Source organism: Lithobates pipiens, unplaced genomic scaffold (genome assembly GCF_037356315.1).
Source record: "Lithobates pipiens isolate NorthernLeopardFrog02 unplaced genomic scaffold, aLitPip1_a1.2 Scaffold_18, whole genome shotgun sequence".
NCBI lineage: Eukaryota > Metazoa > Chordata > Amphibia > Anura > Ranidae > Lithobates > Lithobates pipiens.
This window is the reverse complement of record NW_027507758.1, coordinates 635484012-635497885: the sequence shown is the minus strand read 5'-3', so window position 1 is coordinate 635497885 and position 13874 is coordinate 635484012. Positions and strand designations below refer to the sequence as shown.

At 48.1% G+C, this 13874-nt stretch overlaps 1 protein-coding gene across 1 annotated transcript in view; it reads right to left on the bottom strand.

Annotated features, from left to right (window-relative positions):
* Nucleotides 1-13874, bottom strand: part of LOC143989319 (NACHT, LRR and PYD domains-containing protein 3-like) — a 160277-nt gene that overhangs the window by 120596 nt on the left and 25807 nt on the right. Inside the window, exon 3 of the mRNA XM_077489406.1 lies at nucleotides 2231-2533. Coding sequence (XP_077345532.1) covers nucleotides 2231-2533 — 303 coding nt within the window. The remainder of the gene's footprint in view (nucleotides 1-2230; nucleotides 2534-13874) is intronic.

The window sequence follows — 13874 nt, the reverse complement described above, 5'->3', positions numbered from 1 at the left end:
TGGGTTGGTAGTTTTGTTGGATGTTCAAAAAGCATTCAATACAGGTAGCTGGCCTTTTTTGTGGGAAACTGGATGCGTTTTGGTCATCAATTTGTATGAAAGCACATGTTAGAACCAACAGAAATATTTCTTGGGCTTTCTCGCTCCAAGGGGGGGCTAGGCAAGGCTGTCTGTTCCCACTACCTTTGTTTGCAATTGCTATGGAGTCATTAGCAGGATCTGTCTGTTCAACAGACCTGTAGGGTACAGGGCATCTGCAGGGGCCCTCTGAAGGAGATCTCATTATATGCAAATGATGCATTGATGTATCTAAATGGATTGAAAACTTTCTTTTGTACTTTTCAGGATTTAACATTGGTTGGAATAAGACTATTGCTTTTCCTGTTGGTCCTTTGCAACCTTAAACTTATCTGAAACATTCTAAATTACAATTATTCACCACATTTTTATATCTGGGTATTCAAACCCATTCAGATCTTGGATTTTGGACCCCTTAACATTATTAATATTGTGATACAAATGGAAGCTAGATTACGTATGTGGTTCACCTTAACTCTTAATCTTATTGACCATATACATTTATTTAAAATGATTTAATTACCTATATTCTTATATGTCTTTAGGCCCTCTCTGGTTTTTCTAGTGTACCCAGGAGCTGGATACTTACCTATTCCTGCAATCAGAAGACCCTGTGTGGCATTGTTTCAGGGGGAGCTGTTTCCCTCTAGTGTTCCAGTGTAGGCTGTACTGTTACTTTCTTAAATCGGAGACAAGACAGAGCAAAGCATCATGGGACATGTAGTCCATGAAGATAGGCTTCACCCTCTGGCTGTATTATGTGAAACTGCAACTACCAGCTGGCTGATGGAGAAGAGCAGACTGCTGGGAGAGACTATAAGCGGGAAAGCTTGAGGCCTGGCATTAATCTGCATGCAGGTAATCTGTAAGCCCCCGTACACAGGGTCGGACATTCTGCCAACCAAATCTGTCGGATTTTGTCCGTCGGATTGTGTCCGAAACTGTTGCATACACACGGTCGGACAAAGTTGTCGAAAAATCCGATCTTTCAGAACGTGATGACGTAATTTCATTACGATGGGACTACGTTCAGGCTAGTAGCCAATAGCATTGATGTAGGAATTTGATCTGAGCATGCGTGGCACTTTGTCCGATCAGAATTTTCAGTTCCAGTTTGGAAAATTTGGTCCGACGGAAACAGTCCGATGCATACCACACACAGTCGGATTATCCGACAACACATTCCAACACGTTCCGATAGGACACATTCCGACGGATTCTCCGACCATGTGTACAGGGGCTTACAGTGTGAGCTGCAGCTGAGTTGTGGCCTACTCTAGCGAAACTACCCATGGCATATCTGGTGGGACACATGCGAACAGTTCCTCTTCACTGGAGGCTGTTCCTGTTCCTTCCATCCTGCAGAGATGTCGAATTTCATGTGAGCCGTGGTGCGATGCAGCGAAGACCAGATGGCATCCCTTGGGCCACATTCCTAAGAAGTCATCATCATCATAAACCATCATCATCTCCTGTTCCAGTGTGGTGAGCGGGCAATAGCCCAGTCTTATAGACACTGTATATAGACATTGTCTCTTGCATCTTTAGTTTAAGGATCTGTACCAACATATCATAGACACTATAAACAGACATCTTTGCCATCCAGTGTTCTGCTGATGCTTGCAGTTCCACAGAATGTAACATCTTTAAGTCAGCCATAACTGTGAATCCCGTTACAGTTTGCATTAACACAAGAATATTGTCTGCTGGTTTCACACAACCTATTGGATCAGCTACTTTGCTTTACGGCAAAGAGGGCAGTGCTACACTAGAAATTATTCTAATGTATAGATTCCATTCTCTCATCATTTACATGGAATAATACTAACCCAAGAGTTGCTAGATACTCTTTACATGTGGCCCTCACTGACGGTGGATTGGCTTACCCCAATCTATTTATGTAGGAGTAACTACAGGCCCACTGTACACAAATTCTCTTCAAACAACTGCAGTAAAGTTTGTTTCATTCAGTTCAAAGTTTCGGATGTTAAAGGAGGATTAAAGCAGAATGGAGATTTTCATCGTCTGTACTGTCAGGGCCTCATCAGACACCAACTGCCAACAATACATCCTGCCTTGTGACATGACAGGCAGACACACAGTTTCAAATGGAGACATTGATAGGAAATGGTCATTATAGACGAGAACTCACCATTTTGTGCTCTCCTCTCCTGGAGGTCATTTGCGGGTCCCATCAGACCGATCAGTGTAAAGACTTTAATTGTGACTTCCAGAGCCCCTTCGTCTCCATATGTGCTTATCAGGAGGTCCTTGGTGCTGATCCAGTCTGCATGTTCTAGTCTTCCTCTGGGAAGGGGAAGTTTATCTTCATAGGAGAAATCAGATAACTTGTTCTTAAATTTTTTAAAGTCACGTCCTTTCAGATCCTCCAGAGAATATAGGATAAGATCCCCGGGGGTTTGTTTCCGCTTTCCATCAACACCAGGAGCCGACCCTGTGGAGAGGAAAATCAACAACTATAAACATTAAGCACTTCAGCTCCGGGAGCTTCCTAACCAGGCCATTTTTTGCAATACGGCACTGTGTTTAACCACTTCAGCCCCGGAAGGATTTACCCCCTTCCTGACCAGAGCACTTTTTGCGATTTGGCACTGCGTCGCTTTAACTGACAACTGCGCGGTCGTGCGACGTTGTACCCAAACAAAATTGACATCATTTTTTCCACACAAATAGAGATTTCTTTTGGTGGTATTTGATCACCTCTGTAGTTTTTATGTTTTGCTCTATAAATAAAAAAAAGAGCAACAATTATTAAAAATAAAAATGAAAAAAATATAATAAAAATGATAAAAAAATATAAAAAATAGTCCAAGTCGTGATAAAGTGACTAGTGCACAGGTGATTGAATTCTTAATCCCTGGAAATGAGAGCAGGGTGCGAGACACACAGGTCCCAGAAGACAGCAGGGACCAGTCAGGATGCGCAGCATGACTCGCACATGCACATTAGGGAACCAGGCTGTGAAAGTGGTTGTAAACCCTCCCTAGTGACTTTTATCTATAGGTAAGCCTAGAATGAGGTTTACCTATAGGTAGTGGAAATAACTCCTAAATGTGCACCGTTTAGGAGATATTTCACGTGTAGTGCGCCGATGATGTAATCGGCGCATGCGCTGTGAAGAAATGGACCTCCGTGCTGATTCTTCCCCCAGCGTGTGCTGTCACTGACGGCTCCCACGCGCAGACAAACATACAGGAGGCTTCCACAAGTGCTCCAAAAAGAGTCTCTCGGAGTCAATGAGGATGGCAAACAAGATCAACTTCTCCAGCTCAGTAGGTATATCTCGGGCTGCCATCTCATCCTTGATGGAATCCGAGAGACCATGAGAAAAATCAGCCCCGAGGGCTTCATTGTTCCATGTTACCTCTGCTGCCAGAGTACAGAATTCAATGGAGTAGTCGGCAACAGTTCTCATACTCTGATGGACATGAGGCACTTGGCAGCAGAAGCGGAGTATGCGGGAACGTCAAATACCCTTTTAAATGAGGCCACAAACTCAGGGGAACTCAAGACAACAGGTTTTTGCATCTCCCACTCTCATAGATAGAGGGTTTGCCCAGGCCAAGGCTCTCTCAGAAAGCAAAGATATCACAAAACCCAGGGCTTTTTTTTTTTTTTTTTTTTTAGAGGGAACTTGGTGGAACTCAGTTCCACCACCACCACCTTTGGCTCAGACCCTTTGGTGCCTGCTCACCACAATCACTTGTAAACACAGAAGTCTGGTTTCTGTGTTTACAAGTGATAGCTCTGCATTCTGTGTGTAATGCAATCTTGGTATTTAATGCCCCTTTAAGACCTTCCTACTGTTTTCATGAAATTTGATGGAACACATCCACTATTTGATGTGATTTGGAGGGTGTGTGTGGGGGGAGGGGTTTTGTGGGGCCGTGGTTAAGTTCCAGCACCTATTGTTTGAGAAAAAAAGCCCTAACGAAACCTACTTTGCTTATGTCCGTGGGAAACGCCCTCGGGCAGCATCTCAAAGTATATCTCAACCAGGTTGAGAAACCCTCTGCATTGGACCGGATCGCCCCCAAATTACTGGGAAGGCGGAGCGGAACCAGTTTCTTTCCTTGGACGTGATTGGGTATTCTTTGCAGAGTGAAGCTTTACCTCATTTACTAAGTCCTGGAGCAACTGCAAAGTGCACAGTCTATTTTCCGCTAGTAAATCAACTCCTATATTGCCGAACTGCATTAATGGCCACTCTACTAGGCCTAGACCGACTGGATGTGCAGTGTCTGGGAAAATGAAAGAAAAGGGAGAAGGGGTCACAAGGGACTTGCAGCATGGTTTTGCTGGAAAGGCAGTCCCAGATGTCGTTCTTCAGTCATCTACCTTTTGGGGCCCTTTAAAAAGCGGCGGTGCACTTAAAGCAGAACTCCGGACAAAACTGTTTTTTCCATGTTCTCGTTGCTGATCTCCTACCTTCACCCGCTATGTCATCCATGTTCTTCTGAGCTCTGTAGTTCCTCTGCAATAGCCTGCTGATCTTCCTGAAAAATTATTGCCTGGTGATTTCCTGTTTGTGAGGCCGCTGGCTGCCATCACTCCAGCGAGCGGGGAGTTATACTTCTGCCTAGCTCGCTGTAGTGGGCAGAGGGGGTCTCACTGGCCTGTGCCACCCATAGAGGTGGTGTCCTCCTCCCTGCCAGCACCCCCCCTCCCCACACCGCTAACGCCCGCCCGCCATCACTCTCCAGTGCGGGGATATTTACAGATAATCGGGAGACAGAGCGCAACTCGGGCTGACAGGTCTGTATGTGAAGAAACCGCTCCCCGTACAGCCCCACCTCCCTGCATATTGGAACAGTGTGCTCTGCCCTGTCTATAACAGTTCCGGGGTAGGGAGGCGCTCTGTCTCCAGATTATCTGTGTAACTATCCCTGCACGGCACTGATGGGCACTGATAATCTGCACTGGTGACACCGCACTTATAATTTGCACTGGCGACACCGCAAGGATGGGCACTGATAATCTGCACTAGTGACACCGCACTGATAATCTGCACTGGTGACACCGCACCGATGATCTGCACTGGTGACAGCGCACTGATGATCTGCACTGGTGACAGCGCACTGATGATCTGCACTGATCATCTCTAGCAGTCAATCAACAAGCAGAAATGTGCTGTAGTGATACCGCACTGATAATCTGCACTGGTGACAGCGCACTGATAATCTGCACTAGTGATACCGCACTGATAATGTGCTCTGGTGACACCGCAAGGATAGACACTGATAATCTGCACTAGTGATACCGCACTGATGATCTGCACTGGTGACATCGCACTGATGATCTGCACTGGTGACACCGCACTGATGATCTGCACTGGTGACACTGCACTGATAATCTGCACTAGTGATACCGCACTGATGATCTACACTGGTGACACCGCACTGATAATCTGCACTAGTGATACCGCACTGATGATCTGCACTGGTGACATCGCACTGATAATCTGCACTGGTGACATCGCACTGATAATCTGCACTGGTGACACCGCACTGATGGGCACTGATAATCTGCACTAGTGACACCACGCTGATAATCTACACTAGTGACACTGCAGTGATAATCTGCACTGGTGACACCGCAAGGATGGGCACTGATGATCTGCACTGATGACACCGCACTGATAATCTGCACTGGTGACAGCGCACTGATGATCTGCACTGGTGACAGCGCACTGATGATCTGCACTGGTGACAGCGCACTGATGATCTGCACTGGTGACAGCGCACTGATGATCTGCACTGGTGACAGCGCACTGATAATCTGCACTGGTGACAGCGCACTGATAATCTGCACTAGTGACACCGCACTGATAATCTGCACTAGTGACACCGCACTGATAATCTGCACTAGTGACACTGCACTGATAATCTGCACTAGTGACACTGCACTGATAATCTGCACTAGTGACACTGCACTGATAATCTGCACTGGTGACACCGCAAGGATGGGCACTGATGATCTGCACTGGTGACAGCGCACTGATAATCTGTACCAGTGACACCGCACTGATAATCTGTACCAGTGACACCGCACTGATAATCTGTACCAGTGACACCGCACTGATAATCTGCACCAGTGACACCACACTGATAATCTGCACCAGTGACACCGCACTGATAATCTGTACCAGTGACACCGCACTGATAATCTGCACCAGTGACACCGCACTGATAATCTGCACCAGTGACACCACACTGATAATCTGCACCAGTGACACCACACTGATAATCTGCACCAGTGACACCACACTGATAATCTGCACCAGTGACACCACACTGATAATCTGCACCAGTGACACCGCACTGATGGGCACTGATAATCTGCACTGAGGTGACACTGAAGAGGCTGCACTGAGGAGGCTGTGTGATAGCAGCCCAGTTTAAGTAATATGGCTGAATTTGAATAAGATGGAGACTAACAAAAATGGGATTTTTATATACAGCTTACCTGTAAAATCCTTTCTTGATCATACATCACGGGACACAGGAGCTTCATTACATAGTGGGTTATATAGGCACCTCTGGTGATTGGACACTGGTTGACCCAATTAAAGAGAATTCCTCCCCTATATAACCCCTCCCATCAGGGAGGCACCTCAGTTTTTTCGCCAGTGTCTGGTCGATGGTCACGTAAAACTTAGCTCTATGCGGGTCCCGGCGAGGGCCGAAGGGCTACAACAAACCGGATCCATACCTCGGGCCGATAATTGACTCCCAAGATGGTATGGTACCCGGGCCTCGTCTGCCGAAGACACGAGGTTTTGCCTGTAAGTCCTCTCCATTGGAAGACTGGACTCTGGGACAACCAGACTTGGGGTACTGTTTACTCAGGGCGCCCGTAAGTTTCTGGCAGAGTTTTTTACAAGGCCCAGGTAGGAGAATCTTTTCGTAAGATTCCCAGATACGCCTGAAGGTTGGCTAACAATACCCGCCGTGATGGGTGAAGGCTGGAATTGGTCTGAAATCAGCAATTCCTGCGGCGGGGAACAGGTATGGGAAGTCATCCTATATATTTTAATATATGAATGGATTTCTTCATTTTGAGTAGTTGTATGTCTTACCTGGTTTCCACCACTTGAGGGAGTAAGAGCAAGCCTGATGCATACTTACATGCCTTTCAAACAAAACACGCTCAGTGAAATGCCTGGTCCTCCCAGCTATTCACGTCTCCTTGCAGTCCCTGCCACAATATAAGTAAAAAAGGGGTCCCACGCAGATCGGGGGGTCCCAGGTCACTCCTTTTGGGTTCCCCTTCCCCCCCCCGGATCCCGCGGTCCTCGTGCACGCGCGCGGGCGCGTGCACGCGCGCCGGGCGCGCTCCCGGCCTAATAGGGAAAGGGGGGGGGTGTGGTTGCCAGCTGTGCACAATCAAGTGCTCCAGACTGCAATGCAGGCGCCAAAACGGCCGATTTTAAAAGCCCAGAGCGTCAGGGGACTGTAAGGTGAGACACAGGAGCTGTGGGCTGTAAGCATCCGTGGGATTGGATCCAGGCGAACCTTAAGACACCTACTCGGCATCATATTGTGCAGTTAAGCTTATATTGATTTATTGTGAGACTTTAAGCACAACAAAGTGATTGCATTTTACACTAGTAACTCTGCTTTGTAGCTCAGTACTATGTCTCCTCGTAAGAGGGTTTCAGGGGCAGGTAACAAAAGCACTGGCAGGTCACCGCCTGGGTCCAGGGGTTCTAAAGGTGCATGCAGATTACCATCCCCCTCTGCAAGAGTGGAGCCTGCATCTCAAGACGAGTCAGTGCCCCTTTCAGGCTTTGCAGCCTCTCCTAATGTCGCAGCCCCGGTCTATGTCACTGAGGACTCCCTTAGGGCTTCATTGGAGAGTTTTGAAGGGAGGATAATGAATTTTATTTCTGCTTCCCTAAAAGATAGCAAGAAAAAGGGGTAGATCCCCTCCCTCTGCTGAAATCCCTCTCTCAGACAGCTGCTCTGAAAATGAGGAGAGATCCCTATCTTTGGAAAGGGATCATGAGCAGTCGGATCAGTCAGAGGATGAGGAGTCAGTCCCCTCCTCCCAGGCACTCAGAAAGCAGGTGCAGTATTATACTGAGTTGGTGCGTACCACGTTCAGAATGCCAGCTGCTGAAGTCGCTACATCCTCTGTCTCTTCCCTGGGAGTCAGGAAAGCTCCACAGACTGCTTGTTCCTTCCCAATTCATCCTTTAATGGCTGACTTGATGTATAAGGACTGGGGACATCCCGATAAACTGTTTACTCCTCCCAAGAGGTTTTCTATGTATTATCCCGTGGAGGAAAGCTTCACCAAGAAATGGGGGGCCCCCATCTGTGGATGCGGCTATCTCTTGTGTGAATAAAAACCTAACTTGTCCTTTGGATAATGCGCAGGTATTTAAGGACCCAGCTGACAAAAGACTGGAAACCTTGTTAAAAGCCTCCTTTTCCATGGCCGGCGCTGTGGTGCAACCTACAGTCGCAGCCGTAGGGTTGTGTCAGTTCCTTAAGGAACAGGTTAAACAGATGTTTGAACTTCTTCCTAATGAGGAAGTAGAGAAATATGCAGAGATGCCTCACATCTTATGTTTCATAATTGATGCGATTTTGGATTCTGTCCAACAAGCATCACGTTTGTCCCTCATGCTGGTACACATGCGTAGGGCTCTATGGCTAAAAAATTGGGCTGCTGAAATGTCATGCAAAAAGCATTTGACTGGGTTCCCGTTTAAAGGGGAACGGTTGTTTGGAGAGGAATTAGATAAATTCGTCCAAAATATTTCGGGAGGTAAATCTACACTCCTTCCAGTCAAGAAGAGTAAACGTCCTTCATTCAGGCGTACTCTTTCTCCCGAAACGTCGAGCTCTAAACAGTGGCGACGGCCTTCTCAGCCCTCCTCGGCTGCAAAGCCTCAGGGCCGAGCCCAGGGACAGAAAAGGACTTGGGGGCGGAAGCCTGCCAAGCAGTCCTCCAAGACATCCTTGTGAAGGGGCGCCCCCGCTCGGCCGAGTGGGGGGAAGGCTCCTGCAGTTTGCAGGCGCCTGGCGGGTAGAGATTCAGGACAAATGGGTGATCTCTTCAGTATCTCTAGGCTACAGGCTGGAGTTTCAGGAGATTCCACCTTCCCGTTTTCTAAGGTCAAGGATCCCCAGGGATCCGATAAAGCAGAAACCGCTATTTCTGGCCTTAGATCAATTACTATCCCAAGGTGTGATAGTAGAGGTGAGCCAGAGAGATCAGGGTTCAGGTTTCTATTCGAATCTCTTCACCGTTCCAAAACCAAACGGAAGTGTCAGACCTATCTTGGATCTGAGAGACTTAAACCGGTTTCTACACATCCAGACCTTCCGGATGCAGTCAATACGCACTGTGGTCTCCTCCCTGCAAGGAGGAGAATTCATGGCATCAATAGATATCAAAGACGCATATCTCCATGTGCCAATATTTCCCGCACACCAGAAGTTTCTGAGGTTCGCGGTAGAGCAGCGCCATTTTCAATTTGTGGCCCTGCCGTTCGGCCTAGCCACGGCCCCTCGAGTCTTCACGAAGATTCTAGACCCTCTCTTAGCAATCTTAAGAGTTCAGGGCATAGCCGTCATGGCTTACCTAGACGACTTGCTTCTCGTAGAGAGAACTGCAACATGCCTAAGTCGCAGCGTCACCAAAACGCTAGAACATCTGGGCCGCCTAGGTTGGATTATAAACCTAGAAAAGTCGTCTTTACAACCGACCACCAGGTTGGATTACCTGGGTCTGATTATCGACACCGCTCAGGGCAGGGTGTTCCTTCCAAAGCCAAAGGCCTTGGCCATTGGAGATCTAGTGCGCCTGATTCTGGGCAGAAGATTCTCCTCCATTCGGTTGTACATGAGACTGTTGGGAAAGATGGTCGCCTCTTTCGAGGCCGTTCCATTTGCCCAGTTCCACTCAAGGCCCCTGCAAAGATGCATCCTTGCGATTTGGAACAGGAAGCCCCAATCCCTGGATCTTCCTATGCGTTTATCCCCTCGGGCACGCAAAAGTCTTGTCTGGTGGTTACAGACCAAAAATTTGCTGAAAGGCAAAACCTTTCTTCCCCTCTCATGGAAGATTGTCACCACGGATGCCAGCCTGACAGGTTGGGGAGCCGTGTTGCAGGAAACATGCTCGCAGGGAAAATGGTCTGCGACCGAAAGTCTGCCCATAAATGTCTTGGAGATTCGGGCAATTTACATGGCACTCAGAGAGTGGTCTCACAGACTGCGAGGTTTCCCAGTTCGGATTCAGTCCGACAATGCCACTGCAGTGGCTTACATCAATCACCAGGGCGGTACCAGAAGTCTGGTGGCCCAAAAGGAGGTGAATCGCATACTTGTCTGGGCAGAAGAGCATGTTCCGTGCCTCTCTGCAGTCTTCATTCCAGGAGTGGAGAATTGGCAGGCAGATTATCTCAGCCGCCAGCAGTTGTGCCCAGGAGAATGGGCTCTGCACCCCGATGTGTTTCAAGACATATGTCACAAGTGGGGCACTCCAGACGTGGATTTGTTTGCGTCCAGATTCAACAGGAAACTGGACAACTTTGTGTCAAGGACAAGAGATGCACTTGCTCAGGGGTCAGATGCTCTGACAGTTCCCTGGAATCAGTACAATCTGATCTATGCCTTCCCCCCGAACCCGCTGTTATCGAGGTTCTTGGGAAGGGTCAAGAGGGAGACGAAGCCGGTCCTTCTAGTGGCCTCGGCTTGGCCCAGGCGACCATGGTTCGCAGAAATCATGAAGTTGGCAGTGGGCAGGTCATGGACCCTCCCTCTCCGGCCAGATCTGCTCTCACAGGGTCCAATTTACCACCCTGCTTTACGCAGTCTGAATTTGACGGTCTGGCTGCTGAGACCCACATTTTGAGAGGCCGTGGTCTTTCGGGGCCAGTCCTCTCCACTCTGGTCAATGCCAGAAAACCGGCCTCCAGGCGTATCTATTACAAGATCTGGAGGGCATATGTTTCCTGGTGTGAACCCAGGAGATGGCATCCTAGAAGGTATGTCATTAGCAGAATCTTGGCCTTTCTCCAATCAGGCCTTGAAATGAATTTGGCCATAAGCACCATCAAGGTGCAGATTTCGGCCCTATCGGTCTTTTTTCAAAGATCGCTTGCATCACATTCCCTAGTACGGGCTTTTATCCAGGGGGCTATGCGGATGAGACCGCCAGTCAAACCTCCGGTATGCCCTTGGGATCTGAATTTGGTTCTCTCGGCCTTAGAAGCCCAACCATTTGAACCTCTGCATCTGGCTTCTTTAACTCTCCTGACAAAGAAGCTGGTATTCCTAGTAGCCATATCCACGGCTAGAAGGGTATCAGAATTGGCAGCTCTTTCCTGTAAAGAGCCCTATTTAATTATCCATAAGGACCGAGTGGTCATGCGTCCCAACAGGTCCTTTCTACCTAAGGTAGTTTCAGGTTTTCACCTGAATCAGGATGTAATCCTACCATCCTTTTTTCCAAACCCTCAGTCCACAGAGGAAGAATCCTTACACACTTTAGATGTGGTTATCTTCAGGCAACTGCTCAGATAAGAAAGACTGACTGTTTATTTATTCTGCCAGAAGGCCCTAAAAAGGGTCAGGCAGCGTCAAAGTCCACTCTTTCGAGGTGGATCAGACAGGTTATTTCTCAGGCCTATGACTTAAAGGGGAAGATTCCTCCTTTTCAGGTGAGAGCGCACTCTACTAGGGCTGTAAGTGCTTCTTGGGCAGTGCATCACCAGGCCTCCCTGGCTCAGATCTGTAAGGCTGCGACTTGGTCATCAGTCCACACATTCACCAGATTCTATCAGGTGGATGTCAGAGGGCAGGAGGATATCGCCTTTGGGCGCAGTGTACTGCAGGCTGCAGTTTAGGTCCTCAGGTCCCTGGCGGTCTAGATTCATGATCTGTGTCTCCCTCCCCTCAACCTGAGCATTGCTATGGGACATCCCACTATGTAATGAAGCTCCTGTGTCCCGTGATGTATGATCAAGAAAATAGGATTTTTATATACAGCTTACCTGTAAAATCCTTTTCTTGAGAGTACATCACAGGACACAGGGCTCCCGCCCCTCTTGGGTTTTACGTGGTTTCTTATTGCTTTGCTACAAAACTGAGGTGCCTCCCTGATGGGAGGGGTTATATAGGGGAGGAATTCTCTTTAATTGGGTCAACCAGTGTCCAATCACCAGAGGTGCCTATATAACCCACTATGTAATGAAGCTCCTGTGTCCCGTGATGTACTCTCAAGAAAAGGATTTTACAGGTAAGCTGTATATAAAAATCCTATTTTTCTTGAGAGTACATCACGGGACACAGGAGCTTCATTACATAGTGGGTTATATAGGCACCTCTGGTGATTGGACACTGGTTGACCCTAATTAAGGAGAATTCCTCCCCTATATAACCCCTCCCATCCGGGAGGCACCTCAGTTTTGTAGCAAAGCAATAAGAACCACGTAAAACCCAAGAGGGGCGGGAGCCCTGTGTCCCGTGATGTACTCTCAAGAAAAGGATTTTACAGGTAAGCTGTATATAAAAATCCCATTTTCTTGATCATACATCACGGGACACAGGAGCTTCATTACATAGTGGGATGTCCCATAGCAATGCTCAGGTTGAGGGGAGGGAGACACAGATCATAAGCATAGACCGCCAGGGACCTGAGGACCTAAACTGCAGCCTGCAGTACACTGCGCCCGAAGGCGATATCCTCTTGCCCTCTGACATCCACCTGATAGAATCTGGTGAATGTGTGGATTGATGACCAAGTCGCAGCCTTACAGATCTGAGCCAGGGAGGCCTGGTGATGCACTGCCCAAGAAGCACTGATAGCCCTAGTAGAGTGCGCTTTCACCTGAAAAGGAGGAATCTTCCCCTTTAAGCTATAGGCCTGAGAAATAACCTGTCTGATCCATCTCGAGAGAGTGGACTTTGACGCTGCCTGACCCCTTCTAGGGCCTTCTGGCAGAATAAATAAGCAGTCAGTTTTTCTTATCTGAGCAGTTGCTTGAAGATAAAGACTGATTGCTCTAACCACATCTAAAGTGTGTAAGGATTCTTCCTCTATGGACTGAGGATTTGGAAAAAAGGATGGTAGGATTATATCTTGATTCAGATGAAAACCTGAAACTACCTTAGGTAGAAAGGACCTGTTGGGACGCATAACCACCCGGTCCTTATGGATAATTAAATAGGGCTCTTTACAAGAAAGAGCTGCCAATTCTGATACCCTTCTAGCCGTGGATATGGCTACTAGGAAGACTAGCTTCTTTGTCAAGAGGACTAACGAACCAAGATGCAAAGGTTCAAATGGTTGGGCTACTAAGGCCGAGAGAACCAAATTCAGATCCCATGGGCATACCGGAGGTCTGACTGGCGGTCTCATCCGCATAGCCCCCTGGATAAAGGCCCGTATCAGGGAATGTGATGCAAGCGGTCTTTGAAAAAAGACCGACAGGGCCGAAATCTGCACCTTGATGGTGCTTATGGCCAGATTCAATTCAAGGCCTGATTGGAGAAAGGCCAAGATTCTGTTAATGACATACCTTCTGGGATGCCATCTCCTGGGTTCACACCAGGAAACATATGCCCTCCAGATCTTGTAATAGATACGCCTGGAGGCCGGCTTTCTGGCATTGACCAGAGTGGAAAGGACTGGCCCCGAAAGACCACGGTCTTTTAAAATGTGGGTCTCAGCAGCCAGACCGTCAAATTCAGACTGCGTAAAGCAGGATGGTAAATTGGGCCCTGCGAGAGCAGATCCGGCCGGAGGGGGAGGGTCCA